The 16,064-nt window shown below is 46.7% G+C and overlaps 2 protein-coding genes across 3 annotated transcripts; both read right to left on the reverse strand.

Annotated features, from left to right (window-relative positions):
• Positions 1–88: 88 nt before the first annotated feature.
• LOC125748861 (uncharacterized) lies at positions 89–4,196 on the reverse strand. The gene is made up of 4 exons (XM_049025520.1): positions 4,172–4,196; positions 1,340–1,585; positions 1,098–1,199; positions 89–372 (listed from the first exon to the last, which is right to left on the reverse strand). The coding sequence occupies exons 1-4, from the start codon at positions 4,194–4,196 to the stop codon at positions 89–91; spliced, it is 657 nt and encodes a 218-aa protein (XP_048881477.1).
• A 584-nt stretch (positions 4,197–4,780) lies between these two features.
• Positions 4,781–15,594, reverse strand: ints3 (integrator complex subunit 3). 2 transcript variants are annotated; one of them, XM_049025537.1, is made up of 29 exons: positions 15,249–15,594; positions 14,519–14,602; positions 14,068–14,151; positions 13,180–13,293; positions 12,929–13,013; positions 12,763–12,829; positions 12,528–12,672; positions 12,255–12,384; positions 12,067–12,164; positions 11,787–11,978; positions 11,604–11,691; positions 11,428–11,507; positions 11,224–11,315; positions 10,970–11,076; positions 10,670–10,789; positions 10,307–10,436; positions 10,156–10,210; positions 9,929–10,032; positions 9,615–9,779; positions 9,131–9,284; positions 8,945–9,013; positions 8,745–8,820; positions 8,544–8,657; positions 8,398–8,446; positions 7,638–7,805; positions 7,268–7,368; positions 6,962–7,034; positions 5,926–6,082; positions 4,781–5,837 (listed from the first exon to the last, which is right to left on the reverse strand). In XM_049025537.1, the coding sequence occupies exons 1-29, from the start codon at positions 15,330–15,332 to the stop codon at positions 5,760–5,762; spliced, it is 3,063 nt and encodes a 1,020-aa protein (XP_048881494.1). In that variant the 5' UTR covers positions 15,333–15,594; the 3' UTR covers positions 4,781–5,759. The 2 variants fall into 2 exon arrangements, with proteins under 2 accessions (XP_048881494.1, XP_048881493.1); XM_049025536.1 differs by having other exon boundaries at positions 10,961–11,076.
• Between the last annotated feature and the right edge of the window lie 470 nt (positions 15,595–16,064).

Below are 16,064 nucleotides of genomic sequence, written 5' to 3' on the forward strand. Positions count from 1 at the left end.
CCGTACTTACGCGCAGAATGGTGCGCACATTGTAGCGGCTCAGGCTGAGCCGTACTTACGCGCAGAATGGTGCGCACATTGGAGCGGCTCAGGCTGAGCCGTACTTACGCGCAGAATGGTGCGCACATTGGAGCGGCTCAGGCTGTGCCGTACTTACGTGCAGAATGGTGCGCACATTGGAGCGGCTCAGGTTGTGCTGTCGCGACTTTCTCTCCAGCTCGTTGTCCAGCTGCCTGTTAATATCCGGATCCTCACAGGCCATCTCTTCCTGCTCGGCCCCAGCCCCCGCAGCCTCTGTCCCCCCCGCCGCCCCCATTTTCATCCTCACACCCTTCTTCCTCCATCCTTGATGCCCCCCACACTGATTCTCATCTAGTGAGAGAGGGATCACATTTAAAAATCCATTCAACAGGCAGAATGGGGTAGATTATAAATAGGGCTGGGCAATGCTGTAAAATATTTTATCATGATAATATTTTTCATATCAAACGATATCAGTGATTATTGCAATGCAATTCAAGTCTTTATTTCTTTACTCTCATGCTCAATTTTTGCTTAAAATTGCCTTGGAATTTCCCTTAAACAGATTCAGAACACACAGAATCGACGGCACACTTGCATGTAATTTTAATTTAAAAAAATGATAAACATTCCTTGGGAAATGGCACTAGAAAATGCCAACTGTACATTTTACTGCCAGTTTTTTTCTCTGACTACCTCGCTATTTGTTCCATGGGTTTCAAATATATGAAATATCAATATTTTCAGAGATTTTGACAATATTGGTACTTGTCACAATATTGTAAGATTCATTTTTAGAAAACAGTAAAATATGAACGTGGTTTTTAGTTTTTCCGATTATAATGAGCAAATCGTTTTACAAGTAGTTATGGAGAGTATGATAATGATAAATTACACTAACAGACTAGTACCTTGATGGAATTTGTGTAAAAAATATAGCATTATAATTATTAATTATGCAAGAAAATCACAATATTATATTTTATCAATATATCACCCAGCCCAAATTATAAAAGAAGTTATACTGATGGGGACTCCACTTTGACCATATAGAACAATGAAGGGTGGAATCTCACCCAGGGTGATGACCAGCCCGAGCTCAGTGTCATCTTTGGGTGAAGCAGGGTGCTGTGCTGAGCTGGTCCCGTGCAGGGAATCCTCTCTGCACTCTGCCTGGTCTGGAAACAGGGGATTATGGGGGAAAATGACTGCAGTATGTGAACTGCACCGCAGAATGTGCTGTATATGATATGGTTTCATAAGGCCCAAAATCTCTAGCAGCACACTTACACCTCCACGCCACTTTTTCAGATAGTACCTGCAACAGGAGAATGAAAGCTGGGCGCGATACCTTTAAACCTGGCAGAATGTCCTCTTTGTGGGGATGCATCTGAGACGATGCGCTGGCGTTTCCCTTTCGCGGATTGACAGATCCTTCGCGAATCAAGGGACGCGCTGCGAGACGCTTTTATCTCAAACACATCCTCGTCCTTCTTTAAGGCTTTGGAACGGGCAAGCCTTGGTTCAGGTGAGCTAGATTTACGTTTTCGGGCCATAATCAAACCTATACAACACACATTTGTGTTGCGGTGGTGAGAATTATATTTCGTACTTGTACAATAACTAGGTTTAGTTCATATAAGCCACAAAAATACTGCGATAAGTTTTTTACTTCCTAGTCAGATACAACGTTAACGTTTTTATTTAAATATTGACAGCTACTAATACGTACAAATGTTACTTTAACAAAAACTAGATTGTATAATTTTCCATTGAAATAGCCACCTGTATTATCGTAAACACTGTCAATGTAAACAAGGACATATCGTAAGGATATGAAATGCAGTTCTAAATAAATAACTGATCAACCCTGTAGTGAGATTGCTAAACATATGAGAAATATTATTAGCTCATGACACTAAAGAAGTAACTTACCTGCTTCATCTGGTTTGTTTTCCTTTTTCCCTCCACGTAATGCAATCGATTATTCGCTCCATATAACTGTCGCGCATCCTCTCATGTTTGTTTTTTCCAGGTTCGTGTCTGCTCTGATGAACCCTTTTGTCTCTCGCCTTTCTTTCACTCGTAAACTGTTTATTATGACAAATATGTATCTATCCTACTGATTACAAGTAACCGCCGGTTTACAATTCCCTCCATCAGTACGGTCTCGGACATTGATTGTAACAGTAAACTTCCGGGTGTCACTCCGAACAGCTTCCCCGAGTAAAGACAGACTTTGCCTGGCACATTAGTTCCTACATGAAACAAAAATTCATAGTGAAATTAATATATTAATCAGACACAGACCATGCCATATCATACGAACAAAGGCAACCTAAACTCCCTTATTTCCTGTTTTATATCAGCGTTAGCACAACATTTACGCGGTTATGTAAATATTTAAATAAAAAAATCTAAGAATTAAGAAATATTGCATTACATTGGAAGAGTTCAGCAAACATACAAATATGGGTCGCTAACTTTGGTCAGCTGTCTGTCGCGAGATTGTCAATTCGAGGACCAATGTGCATTTATGTAACAGTTTTATTGCCTTGTAAAGAGTCTATAGGGTTTGTATATTTTAAGTTTATAATGGAATAATATAGATTTGCCGTAAGATGTCTCGATTTTTCTTCTTAAAATATGAGTTTCACTCCAGATGCGTGAGAGCTGGCAACCCTGATAACAAAGTTATAATTCTGGAATATCTTATAACTACAATCATAGGTAAAAGTTATAAAAGCAATCAGTGTAAAAGAGTTTATTTGGAAATTATATTTTCTGACACAATCAGTAATTTCTGACATTTTTGATGATCGTTTTATTGTCTTTATCTGCATTTGTCGCTCCGTAACAGCTTATGTACTGCAGTTTACCGTAAATAACCTCCCTCCTCGCTATGCTATATTTTATAATTTTACTGTCACCTCTAGTTTATAATGTCAAATGATTGGTATAAATCAAATTATACTCCATTAAATATCGGTTTTGCAACAAAAAAAAAAAGATATGTTCAGCAGACATGTGCTCCTAAAAGTTCTTGGGTATCTCTGGCACACTAATTAATCAAAAATATTTTCAGTACGTGCAGTTTGAGGGGCACGTGAAATTGACGGCTGGGAAAACAGAATAACTTGCACAATGAATCATGTCCACTCTGTTTCAGTTGTTTTAGATTCAGGGGTGGAGCTACGCAGTTAAGTGACCCAAAGGAAAAAATATGTCAGCATTGACGTCATTGACTGATATATATGTATATGTATATGTATATGCTCCTGTCCCCTTTGTAATTCTGCGGTGAACTATCTGCCGTACGTGACCAGAAAACTTTTTCTATTATAAATTCAAACTTTTAAATAATTGTAGGGACAAAAGAAAGAAATAACGACTGCTGTGATGGCAGTGGTATGATCTCCTGGAAATCAGTACAATTTTCAAAATTGTTCACTTTTGATGAACTCGTGAAAATGCCAGCTTTGGCCGTTTCTAAAGCAGCGAGGGCTTCTGCCTTTGAAATATATGCCACCGAGGACAACACAAGCAAGCTGTCATCGATGCCGGCCAGTCAGGACATCCCAGCTGAAATGAAGAGGAGACAGATGTCGCTAAGGGACATGGTGATGACCCCTGATCGGGTGCCCAAGTTCACTATTCCACCTTTGGCTACAGTGACCAGGACACGCTGTACGGCACTTCACAACGAATCAGAGAGATACGGAGTGGGATCCCCCAAAAGCTGCCGACGGTGTACAATGGCATGCTTAGGACCACCCTACCGTTCGCGGTGCGTAACTCATCACCCATCTGAGGCAGTATCGGACCGCGGACTCTGGCTGGACCTGGCTAACGAGGATCTTTCGGATCCAGTGACCCGGGCGGCGATGTCCATTCCGCACCTGCAAAAAATTACCACCCCTTACGGCTTTCTCGCCCTAGGAGAGAGTCCGTGCGTCCAGCGCCGGGAGTCCCTCTTCTTCGAAGACGAGATCGCGCATTCAGTCATATCCCGACTGCCGGCTGCGAGACGCGTTCCTATACCGCGGACTCATTCCCTTCCTCTGTCCGATATGGGCAACGTTTCCCGTGCAGCGAGGAGGACATTTCGCTCCCTGTCTTGCAACTCGACTGCTTCGCGGAATTGTGATACCGGTAAAGCCGAAGCCCATCCGCATGGTGTGGAACCAGACTCCGAGCCAGGTCTCCCCAAACCCTTTCCATCATCTCCTCCATGCAGAGGGCGACTAAAGTTACTCCTGAAGAAGCGCCTGGCTGCGGTGAGGACTTTAAAATCTAGCGGACGGTTGGATGGGCAAGGAGACCTTAACGGCTTGACGCTGGATGCTGTACCCTAGATAAGCGTAGATGCTCTAAATCAACATAATACTTGTCAATTAAATACAGACTGTTTATACATGAAATACTGTTCTGCGTTTTTTTCCCTCTTGCATAACATTCATATTGCTTACATGGATGGAAGTTTTATATACGATGTCTGTCAAAAAACTTTCTCCGCTCCTTATAGGTTAATTAAAAGTATCGTTCAAAGAATGATTTTTTATATCCTTGCGGAAGGTTTTAATCATATTTACGTATTGAAAAATTTTAACAATGCACATTGAAGCGTATATTTTACCAATTCTTCGCCTTTATCAAATCTATCGAATCTGTGAATTGAATATATCTTAAAACTTTCAAACGTCAGACATCACAGTAAACTAAGTCTGCTCTATACAAACCAGCAAAATAATGCAATGTGTTCTTCTTTCCCCATGTTTATTTATTATTAGCAATGTTGTGGTCTTTTTGTATAGGAAAATTAACTGAACAAAAGAAATTAAAAACTTGTATCAGATGTCCATATACCCCACCTCCCCATACCTCCTACTTGCAGTGAAAGACACAAGCAGGGCCTTGTTGACAGGAGGTCTCCAAGTCACTATAGCAGAAAACTAGAGACGTTTGTCAACAGGCTGGCTGTTCCACGCAGCACCTGCCTCCAAGTCTGTAAGTGAATGGCAGGCCGCTGGCTGGGTCAGTTAAAACTCATCCACAGCATTACCGTCCGTTGGCCGTTAGCCGTGATGCTATTAAACACAAACATTGCAAATCACTTGAATTCAGGATTCGTTCCCCACCCTTCCCACCCCCCACTTTTCATCCGCAACCTTTTTTTTTTCATCGAATGCAACCTCTGAGTGAAACGTAAATTGAGAGGAGCGTGTAGCTATGGCAAAGTTCCTGAAGGCCTTCCAGGACGTCGAGAGGCATCACACGCTGCTGTTCGTGACAGGTTAGTACTGGAGTATGGGGTGTTTTTGGGGGGGGGGGGGGGGGGGGGGGTTACAGCGACACAAGTCCACCTCACCCGCTTAAGTCTGAAAGTTGTTGTGCAATCCTATTTCCATAAGGCAGAATCTGAGTCTGTCGGTCCGTTGTTTGTCAGGTCTGTCCGAACCATGGTGACAGGAGTTTTCCGCATCCTTACTTGCCCCCCATTCCCTCCAGCCCCTGCTGTGCCCACTGTCTCGTGAGGGCCAATGAGCAGAAAGAGGAGGGGTTTGGGGGAGGGGCACATCTCTGGTCTCTGCCAATAGCGGCAGAGCCGGAGCGGAAGCCCCGCCCCTTGCGGCAGGGTTGTCTCTGGGACAGCAGCTCCTCGCTGGTGGAGCAGAGTGGGCCGCGGACATGTCCTCCGGTAACGTCACAATGGCAGTCGTGGCTGGTGGGCGTGTCTCTCAGTCGCTGTCAGAGCCCACGGCAGATGAGCCTTTCCTCTTCCGCTTGGGGGCTTTGGGCTTGGAATCCTCTTCCTCCTGAGATGGAGAGAGGCAGCTGCGATGAGCGCAGGATTTCAGGCACGTACGAGCATTCAGAAAGCGGCGCGGCAGAGAGCGCACTGACCGAGGCACTGCTGGAGACGCTCTCCTCCTCATTGCTGGCTGGCGGAGCAGCCCCCTTTCGGGAGCGCAGGGACGACGACACCGGGGCCTTACGCCGGGACTTCGGGGGTTTGGAGGAGTCCTCAAACTCGTCAGCCAACGAGAAAAGGTCACTGAATCTAGACCAATGCGGGTGGAAAAATCGAGCCCAGTGTTGTATGTGAAAGTTTTTTTTTGTTACATGTAAACTCCAAGTAATATCATTTAATCTGCAGCGAATTTTCTTTTGCCATGAAATGCTTTTGGAATTTTAGCAAGAGCAGTGTTTGCAAAACGCATTTCTAACAATGTTAACTCCGCACAGCATAAATGTTTCCAACCGTTTAGTACACAGGTGTGCAAAGCAACATGGGTCACCATTCTAAAGGGATATTATTGGTGGGAAGTATCAGCTTATTTTTAACCAGCGGCCAATACCGATAGCTGGCAGATACAATTGGTGTGTCTCTAAAACTTATATGATGCAAGGGAGATGGGGGGCCCCAAGGTGACAAAAAGTAGGAATATAAGAAGAAAAATGAATAGTAGGAAAATAAATGGATGTTGCCCATTGTGCAAGGGGGTCTGGAGCCCATCCTAGGCTAGAGGGCATGAGGCAGGGGTGCACCCTGGATGGGATGTCAGTACCAAACATAATATGTTCCATTTCTACACTAGATCTTACACACACAAACATCAGCATGCTGTCCAGAAAAACTTCAGTTTTCTATTTAATTGAACGGAGCGAAATTTCTGGCTATAATGCGATCAAATGCTATATAAATTCTGTAAATAAATGGATTTTGGATATAAAGTGTTCCTTTACTGTGAGATTTGTCGTTAAAATACACACCTTCTCTGACCATTTCTCAGCTTGCAGACACAGCTTGAGTGTTTGCCATCAGTGCTAAGCGAGGTTTCGGAAGCTTCAGAAAACGTGAGAAACGTGGCAGTTTCAAGCGAAACTCAGCTAATCGGGCTTCACTACTGCAGAGAGCGGGACCCAGACAGCGACTCACCTCATCTTGTGGGCCTCATCACAGCTGGCCTGAACATGCTGGAGAGCCTGCAGTATGGGGGTCTGGGTGAAGACTGCATGAGAGGCAGATCGGGCCAGAAATAAGTTTCATTGTGGGGAGCAAATCTCACATTTTTTTTGATTTATCTGATGCCTTTATCCAAAGCAACTTACAGCAGATGGAAGGGTTACAATTGATGTGAGCTCCCTGGGATTCAAACCCACCACCTTCACATTGTTAGCACAGCGCTCTACTTGTTCAGCTATCAGTGCCATATGGCTGCGCGGCACATATCCCCAGACTCACAGTTGTGCTTCGTGTTGATGAGGTTCAGCCGCAGGTTGTCCATGTGCTCCAGGATCTGTTCCAGGGTCAGCTGAGCCAGCTTGCTGCTGGAGCTCCGCAGGCTACAGAGGGTTTAAATTACTGTTAAGCCGTTGCCTTCAGCTGTCTGTGGTTAATTATATGACATTTATTTATTAATCAGACAGTTTTTTTATTAGCAAAATACAACTGAGAAAGCGGGGACAGCCAGTCCCTGGAGCTAATGAGGGTTAAGGGCCAAGCTTAGGGGCCCCAACAGTGAAACTGGCAACCTTGGGATTCAAACCAGCAACCATCCGATTACAGGCACCATATCCTAACCTATTAAGCCACACATTATCCCTGTCGTTACCTCTGGCGCTTGCGTGGGAGGCTGTTGTTTTTGATCAGCAGGGCTTTGATGTGCTCGCCTAGGACATCGTCATGCTTCGTGGCCCAGTGGCGAAGGATGCTGGTGGTGAACTGGTCCTCGGGGTGGCACGGCCGGCTTAGCACCATCTTCACCATCTCCTCTGTGGGCCTGCGGGGGGGGGAGGGGGGTCGACATGCAGACGCCGTGGTTCGACTCTCCTCATCCACCACGTTAGTCTAGTCTGGTGCTCAAATAGCCCCGGAGCCTCATGTGAGAGCGTGAGCCCCCCCAGACAGATTATTACAGATATTTTTTTTGTACTTAGTTTCTATTGTTATATTATTTATATTATTTTCAATTTACATTTGAAATCCAGGTTAGTTTTTGTTGTCAGTGTGGTTTTATTAGCTTTAAAAAAAAACATTTCCATTTAGATTTTACACATATTTCAGTTTAAGATTTAGTAATTTTGTTTCTAGGGATAGATTAAAAGTTGAATGTGTCTACACATAAATACACTGCACATTATGTACTTATGTCCTAAACATTCTCATTACTTCAGCTAAGTAGTATTAAAAATGGTAGTGGAACGTTTCTGACATTTTTAATTAAATTTATTTGTAGAGCCAATATTTATACTTTTCATTCAGTTGTAATTTTAAATTTTATTTTTGTTTGTTATTTTAGTTAAAGATGTTATGTCATTAGAGATAATAACCCCGCCCCCCCCAGCATCAGTGGCATGTGTAGCGGGACTCACTTCTCTCTGCGCAGCTGAAGCAGCAGGCAGGACAGGGCTTCTGGGTGTTCTAGGGGAAGAGCAGATGTGACTCAGCACCGATTTCTTGCACACTGGGGGGGCGCGGCTTCATGGGAGCGTCCCCAGGAAACAGGGCGGGGCCTCACCTTTGTACTTGAGGTGCTGCAGGATGGGAATGATGGTCTCCAGGGGGATGCTGTGAGCCAGGAACAGCTGCCAGGTGCTGTACTGCTCGAAGGTCTCCCAGTCCAAGGACTGAACTGTGACAGGAAAGCCCAGCATTACCACACACTCACTGGCACGTGGACCCTCCCCTCATGCTCCGCGGTTACGGAAGGCACGCTCACTGAGTATGTTGAGAACGGAGTCTTTCCGGAACATGACCAGATTCCCCATCATCACGTGGCACATCAGCTCCTGCAGCTGGAGGAGGCGTGACAAGACCGATAAACACACAAGTGTACACCAATCAGACTGCTGCTGGGCCAGCCAAGCTCGTTCCTGATTGGTGGATCTGCCTAAGGAGGGGCGGGCATTAGGGTTTTACCTGCGTGGAGTCGATGACGGCCACAATCATGTTGAGGAGCTCCCCGCTGCGAAGCGTCTCGTCCGGGAACTGCAGACAGAAGGCAAGCCCTATTGAATGCGGTTAGGCAGAAAAGAGGGGGAGCCGGGGAAGAAAGACAGAGAGAGATGGAGGGAGAGAGAGAGAGAGAGATAGGGAGGGACGAACCTCGCTGTAGATGGAGGGTGTGAGGTAGCACAGTAGCCTCACGTCGTCCTCCTGACATGCTTTCATGTCCATCATCAGGCACGTGTGCAGGTCGCCCAGCGCTGTGGCCTGGGCGAACGACTCGTATAAGCTCATCTTCCCCATGGCCGCTTTGCTGGGAGGGGTCAGAGAAGGTGAGCCGTGTTAAAGGGGTAGGCTCTTAAAGGGATACTGGAACCTCATCACAGACGCGGAGGGACAAAGGGAAAAAAAAAACCTGGTTTTGACACTAAACTTAGCATGAAAACGCAAAAAAATATTTTAGTTGCATATATTTGTTGCACTTTGGCGAACAGAGATTAAGTAACCTGAGCCAGTACACTTCAGCTTGTGCTTCTGCTTAGATCAGCGTTATATCGGATTTGTGTTTTGACAAGATGACAACAGCCCAAGCGAAACTGGTGTCAGCCCCGGGACCCCAGGCGGGTGAGGACAGCGCCATCACCTGGCCTTCAGGTAGTAGAGCAGGTGGTAGCCGATCTTGGGCTGCTTCTGGTACAGCTCGGCGAGCATGTCCAGCAGCACCGAGAAGCCGCTGTTGTCCTCTTGCATCTGGCAGAGGTTCCTGAAGACCAGGCACACGGGTTTGCACACGGACTCCTCCAGGGACCTGGAGGCAGGATGGGCAAGCCAGCTCAGACTTAGGGTGCCCCACCACGACGGACACAGAATCAAAACACTCCCCCCACCCCCCCCCACTCCTCTATGTAGCAGGGAGACGGGATAGAGAAGAAGAAAAAAAAAATACAGGCCACTCACTCCTCTGTGATCTCGTCCGGTAGCACATCCCCCCGAAAGTGACCTTTAAAAAGCTCAGCCAGGCATGAAGCCAAAGTTGACATTTGCTCAGAATCAAAGTCCTCCTAGAAGGGAGGGGGGGGGTGCAGGAAGTCATAAAGGGGAATAATGAAAATGCCAGGAGGCTACAAGCCAAGACGAATCTCAATCGATATGAATGTCAGCATAGGAACTAAATGACAACTCACCTCCAGAATGAGGTCCACTATCTCCTGCATGACCTCACAGTGTGTCTCTGTGTCACTGTCAATAACGTCAGATTGGTGGGGGGGGTTAATTTCTCCATTAATTTCAAGCTTCAACACGATACACTTCTAATGAGACGTTCAACACACTCACCTCTCCTTCTGCAGCTGCAACACTTTCTCCCTCAGGGTCTCATCCAATTGGTCCACAAAGGGCGTGATGTCAGCGGGCTCGTCAATAATGGCTTCTTTGATTGGGTGGAATCTAAATTCACGCTTTTTGCCTTGAAGAAAGAAATCACAGCATTCCTTAATTTGGTTTTACCCACTTTTTAGTACGTGAGGAAGTACGTGAGGATTAACCTAACCGGGGGAATGGCTAAAGGGAAACATATACACCATTTGAACAGATCTAGACAGCAGTACGATATCAGGGAATCAAGCGTGTCAAATAAGGGGACACAAAGTTTATGAATGAACCTCAGCAGTTTGTTCACAGGAACATGAGATGTCTCACCTTTGTTGTTGAGCTCTTCCTCGTCATCGCTGAAGGTGGCCTCTGTGTTGTCGTAGCAACCATCCTCCTTGTCTAAAACATGATTATCCATCTCCAAGGAAACGGACTCTTCCATTTTCACTGCAGAAGGAGCTCCGTTAGCCAAACTTCAACTAACAAGCATACCCGAGACACGAAAAGCTAATCCCCAGAATGTGGTACAATTGCAGAACTTACACGAACCCGATTTTGACAAGCTACTAAATAGCGCTACAACGAAACCACAAGACGGACGCTCGTGAGCAGACATGCCTTGCTGACCTTCCACTGGCGGTGAGGGGGAGCTGCAGAATTCGGGGAATCGTTCTCTCAGCATGGATCTCAGCTCGCGATCCAGCTTGGGGTTGTCAAACAGGGGGGCTAAGTGGCTGTAGGGGCAGGGGGGGGAGAGAGGTCATCATTTTTATGAACCATGCCATGCATCACACTGGCAAAGAAAGTGTGAGATTGCCAAGATGTCAAAGTTGAAGTTTGATGTGAGGGTCACGCACGCCATTTTGAGGACGGATACTCACGCCAGCACTCTCTTCTCCATGATGAAGTTGAGAGAGTTGAAGATGCCCTGGCGGACGTTGACCTCCAGGGGTGGATAGAAGTTGGGAATTATCTGAGAAGGGAAGCAGGGAGAGTCGGCAAAGCGAGGAATGCCGGGAGGGGACACGAGGGCAAGGACGCGAGCTGGGGACGTGGCGGACGGAGAAGAGGCGGCTGACACTGACCCTGCACATGAAGTCCAGCAGCGTGGCGGTGATAGCAGGGTGAGGCTTCATGGAGTGGTGCATGACCAGGATGGCTGGCTCTGAAGGAAGACGGGGGAGGGGAAACATTAGACAGAGGCCCATGTTGGGGTAGACAACCCCCCCCCCCCCATCCACCTCAACATCATCCCACTCACCTATATTCATGATACTGTCCTTCTCCGGGTTGAAAAACAGCCAGTCATAAAAGAGAGCCAGCTTGGCGTTCGAGGCTGCGACGTTGGACTGATGAGGGAGGCAGAGGGAGAAACGAGGGCAGGTTAACCAGGACCCTGGCGACAGTCGGCAGGCATGGAGCACGCAGAGGACTCGGCGCTTACCGTGCAGGTGGTGAGCAGCCAGCCAATAATGGCCCAGCGGGGCAAGATGTCGGAGCTGAGCACTTCGTTGGAGGGATGCACCACGCCGCAGATGTAACGGATCAGGTCGCAGCGCAACGACTGGCTGTCCGCCGTCGACAGGTACTGCCGCTGAAACCAGTCCTGGTACCGCTTCTGCTGCCCAAATCGGACCTGTGGACAGGACGGTAAAGGTCAGGATCTACCCATCCATCTACCCCGACATGGGTCCTGGAATATGGCACATTCGGGTCAAGATTACCCGGGAAGTCATGAAGAGCAGCTTCGTCTCCATGTCAGGGGTTAGTCGACACGCCAGGAATTTGCGGGACGTGCGAGAGGACAGGAGCTGCAGAATGCCTAAAAGGACAGGAAGTACAAACAGTGAATAAGCCAATGAGGAACAGGAGCCAATGAGGAGCCAATGAGAAGAACCTCAGAGACAGGGACCTGTAAACTGAGGGCTGAGCGTCTGTGGGTTGTGCAGAAGGTCCCTCCACAGGAGCTCCATCTCAGGAATCCGGGCAACGTTCTGAAGTAGACGCACCAGATCCCTCCCGATGATGAAACAGTCCATGAACTGAGAAGTGGATGGAGATAAAAGAGAGGGAAGGTAGAGGAGAAGAGAGTCGGTGATGTGGATTATAACCCATCACGAGTCATCGGACACCACGCACCATACTGACGTCCGGCATTGTCACGCCTTCTCGCCGCCCTGCTCACCTTCTCCCTGAGGAGCCCGATGCAGAAGTCCACCTCCTTCTGTCGGAGTGCCAAGAGGGTAGGGCTACCATGGTGGTCCACGATGAGGCGGAGGTACGTGTAGACAGACATGGCGATCAGCATCCCGCTCTTTATCACCCACTCCCTGCCGAGGTAAAATACGGGCACCGTCAGCCAAAAAAGCCACGGGACACCAAACGGGCAAGTTTCCATGCTCCTCTCCCTCATGGTCCACCTTTGCTCCACCAAGATGTCCAGAACGTTCTCAGCCAGCCACAGGTTCTTGGTGGAGATGTCCCCTCCTGCACAGAAATGCAGCATTTAACGGGGCAGAAGACGACGGTGCAGGTGAAACAAACGCACACCAGTGAGAAGATGCAAACACTTTGGACGGGACTCACCAGCGATCTGCTTCATGAGGGTCATTAGGACCCCATCAGCACCGATGACCCCGCTCTTCACCAGCTCACGCACCAGCCAGACCAACTGGCCACAGAGAAGGGGAGGTAAAAGCAATGGGGTATAGCCATGAGAACTCTTACAGCTTTCAATGGAGAACTCCAATGTGAAACTGACTGAGGGGCTACCTGGGGATGGCTTATGTCACGCTAAATAGGGAGAGCAGGGCTGGAGCAGCGAGGGGCTGGAGTACCTGACTGCGGCAAACGTCCTGCAGCTTCAGGAACTTCTCCATGAGAATTTGGTTGATCTTGATGAGAACCACATTCATCCCATCCCTGTTGACCAGCGTTAGGTCTCTGTAACACTGCAGGGGTAGGGGTATGCCAAACAAGACAATCAACATTGTGACAATCGAGACACCACGAACCTCACAATTATAAAGTCACAAGATATAGCGCTGGAGTGGGACAGAGATTCGGTTGGCAAGTTGCACCATTACTTGAAGATGTGCTGTTAACCATGTTCCTGAAACACAGCCCGAGTTTTTACAGACGATAAAAGAAGTCGGTTTTGGGCCCAGTTTGGAAGAGGCTGAGATGGAAAGTTTGGTGGGCATTTTAGCTGCGAGGTTCCATCGAGGCTATCGGTTCCGATTCGCAGAAATAAAAGAGCAACAGAAAATCTTCCATCCTTTTTTCGACCAAAAGAATTAGTGTGGAGAGAAATGAAATTCATGGTTACCTTTTTGTATAATAATTACAGTGCGCATTGCAGTTTCTCGCTAATGCTGTCACACGACACATTAGCTTCAAGTCAGCGATCTCCAACCTTTTTTACAGCAAGAGCTACTTTTACCTTTAACAAAGAAAATAAATCCGGGGAGCTACAATCGCTAAGGTATCTTTTTCCAGTGGGGTGGGTCCCTCTCAGTATATTCTGGAGGGGGGGGGGGGATCTTAGTAAAAGATGTTGCTGATCGACTGGTTCCCAACCACAGCTTTAAGTGATGATGTTCGTCTACATCGTCTTTTGTCTACAGCTTCAGTTCAGCGCTGTGAAAAAGGACAGACAGACGGACAGATGGCCGAATGGACAGACAGACGGACAGATGGACAGACAGACAGCCACAGCAGCATACCCTCTGTGCCTGTGCAGGCTCCGTCAACAGCAATGTGAAGAGTCCCAAGCACACCTCCTCATGTTGCTGGGCCCCCTTGCACACCTTGAGGAGGCAACGAGACCAAGCGGGACGGCAAGGGGGGCATTAACAGGGATGAATGGGGAGGTGGGCGTGAAGAGGCGGAGAAGAAATGAACAGAATGGAATGTGGTGTGAATATTCAGAGAACTTTTTTCCTTATATCAAATACATCTCAGCACAAAACAAATAATAAGCAATAACTACACTACCCAAAAAAAGCAAAAACATTCATGGACAATTACTATCCATTGAAACACAGTCATCCAAGAAGTTCTATTGAATTGCCTTTACTAAAGTCACATTCCCCTTGCTAGTACATTGACCGGGACATGCTGTATGCACTGCAATGTAATGACACAGAGCAGAAAAGGCATGTAGCGGAGACTCACGTGGGCAGTCAGGGCATCGTTGGCTTCGCGTTCCGACAGCCCATTAATCAGGGACGTCACAATTCCAACGCATCTCTCCAGGCGCTGAGACACAGAGTTAATCATACATACGTGTAAGGGTGCAAACACAGTACAAAACACCCTGGACAAGCTACAGCGCAAATACACAGTTTCATTTATGAAATGATCATAAAAAACATAGTTTCTATGTACTACTACTGTTACTGACAACCCATTAGGATATTAAGAGTTACAGATGAATGCTGACAAATGTCAAGATTTTTCATATTTTACTTATAGGCTCATTTTCTTCATGAACACAATCAAGGTTACGTACAAAATCTAAAAGTCTAAGATCTGAAACAGTACTCCTCTGCTAAATCTGTATATCTCCCTAGTTTTAACAACATGTCATAGGCAACAGCATTTAAAAGTGTGCTCTGCGCCATAATTACGAATCATTTATGAATTATGAGGAGTCTGCAACATGAGCCCTTGCCCATCAACTGTGTTCAGAGTAGAGTAAATGACCATCGACTGAAGTAAATAAAAAACTATAAAATCTCAGCGCACATTACTGATTACATGGGACCTAGCTGTATGCAGTTTCTACACAATATGGTTTGCTAATCATCTTGCAAATTCAGATTCTGTCGGAAAGACTGGTAAGCTGGATACTTATATTAAGCCTCGATATACATGCAAAATATTTGCTTACAAATCCTCTTACCTCCTCTAGCTCATCTTTGGCGTCTAAAGTCGTGGAAACGAGCAACCGACCCTGCGGTTTCCCCTTTACCGGTGAGGGCTCCATAGCCTCCCTCCTCGCTTTTCGCCTGGCCCCAGAGCGCTTATGGACTACACCAGGATTATTTACACAATTTTAATGTTGTATTTAAGTGTCTGTCGTGTTCAGCCTTGTTTATCGGCTTTGTTATCTAACCTGAGACCCACACGATGTGTTTATAAACAAGATGTAGACACCTTTCACTCATTCCAATGCTCAACTACAACAAACTATCTTCCGGAGGGCATGGTGGCCTAGCGGAAACAGTAGTAGGACAAACAGTATGGGAGGAGCCGCAAAGATCTACTGTCAACCAATTGGTGAGGGTTTTCTCTCTACTGACGTACATAGCAGCCAATCGAAATAGACAATCGCGCTACTAGGTAGCGTCACATTGGAGAATAGTCCAATCAACGATTACAATCTGTCCTGAGTGGCATGGGTGTCAATTTAAGAAGGTCTACTTAGCTAAAAGCGTGTTCGTGCACGACAGCAACCTGATGAAATTGGTCTAAGTGGGAGTCGTTAACTAGTTTGGTTTCGGGCATTTGGAAACCGAATGAACATTATTATAACATTACGAAACAGATAGTTGCATTAGACAGTTAAACATTTAGTTGCCACCTAAAGGTAAAAGCGCGAACTCTTCCCGTAACAGCCGCTGTCAAGCTAGGCTGCTGCCACTTGGTAGCGCCGTTGAGTTATCAATGGCATTAATACAGTTTCACAGACAATCCGGGTAACGCGCAGTCCCAGCTA

The sequence above is a fragment of the Brienomyrus brachyistius genome, chromosome 9, assembly GCF_023856365.1.
Source record: "Brienomyrus brachyistius isolate T26 chromosome 9, BBRACH_0.4, whole genome shotgun sequence".
In the NCBI taxonomy this organism is placed as follows: domain Eukaryota; kingdom Metazoa; phylum Chordata; class Actinopteri; order Osteoglossiformes; family Mormyridae; genus Brienomyrus; species Brienomyrus brachyistius.

Bases quoted from the DNA above. Each gene is read 5' to 3' on its own strand.
- ints3 (XM_049025536.1), bottom strand. From the start codon at position 15,332: ATGGAGCCCTCACCGGTAAAGGGGAAACCGCAGGGTCGGTTGCTCGTT. The intron at 10,033-10,155 runs GTGAGTTGTCAT...CCTCCCTTCTAG, and splicing joins TAGTGGACCTCATTCTGGAG to GAGGACTTTGATTCTGAGCA. The intron at 5,838-5,925 runs GTCAGTGCGCTC...TCTCCATCTCAG, and splicing joins GCGTCTCCAGCAGTGCCTCG to GAGGAAGAGGATTCCAAGCC.
- LOC125748861 (XM_049025520.1), bottom strand. From the start codon at position 4,196: ATGCGGATGGGCTTCGGCTTTACCG. The intron at 1,586-4,171 runs GTATCACAATTC...TGTGTTGTATAG, and splicing joins GATGGGCTTCGGCTTTACCG to GTTTGATTATGGCCCGAAAA. The intron at 373-1,097 runs GTGAGATTCCAC...CTCTCTCACTAG, and splicing joins CGGGCTGGTCATCACCCTGG to ATGAGAATCAGTGTGGGGGG.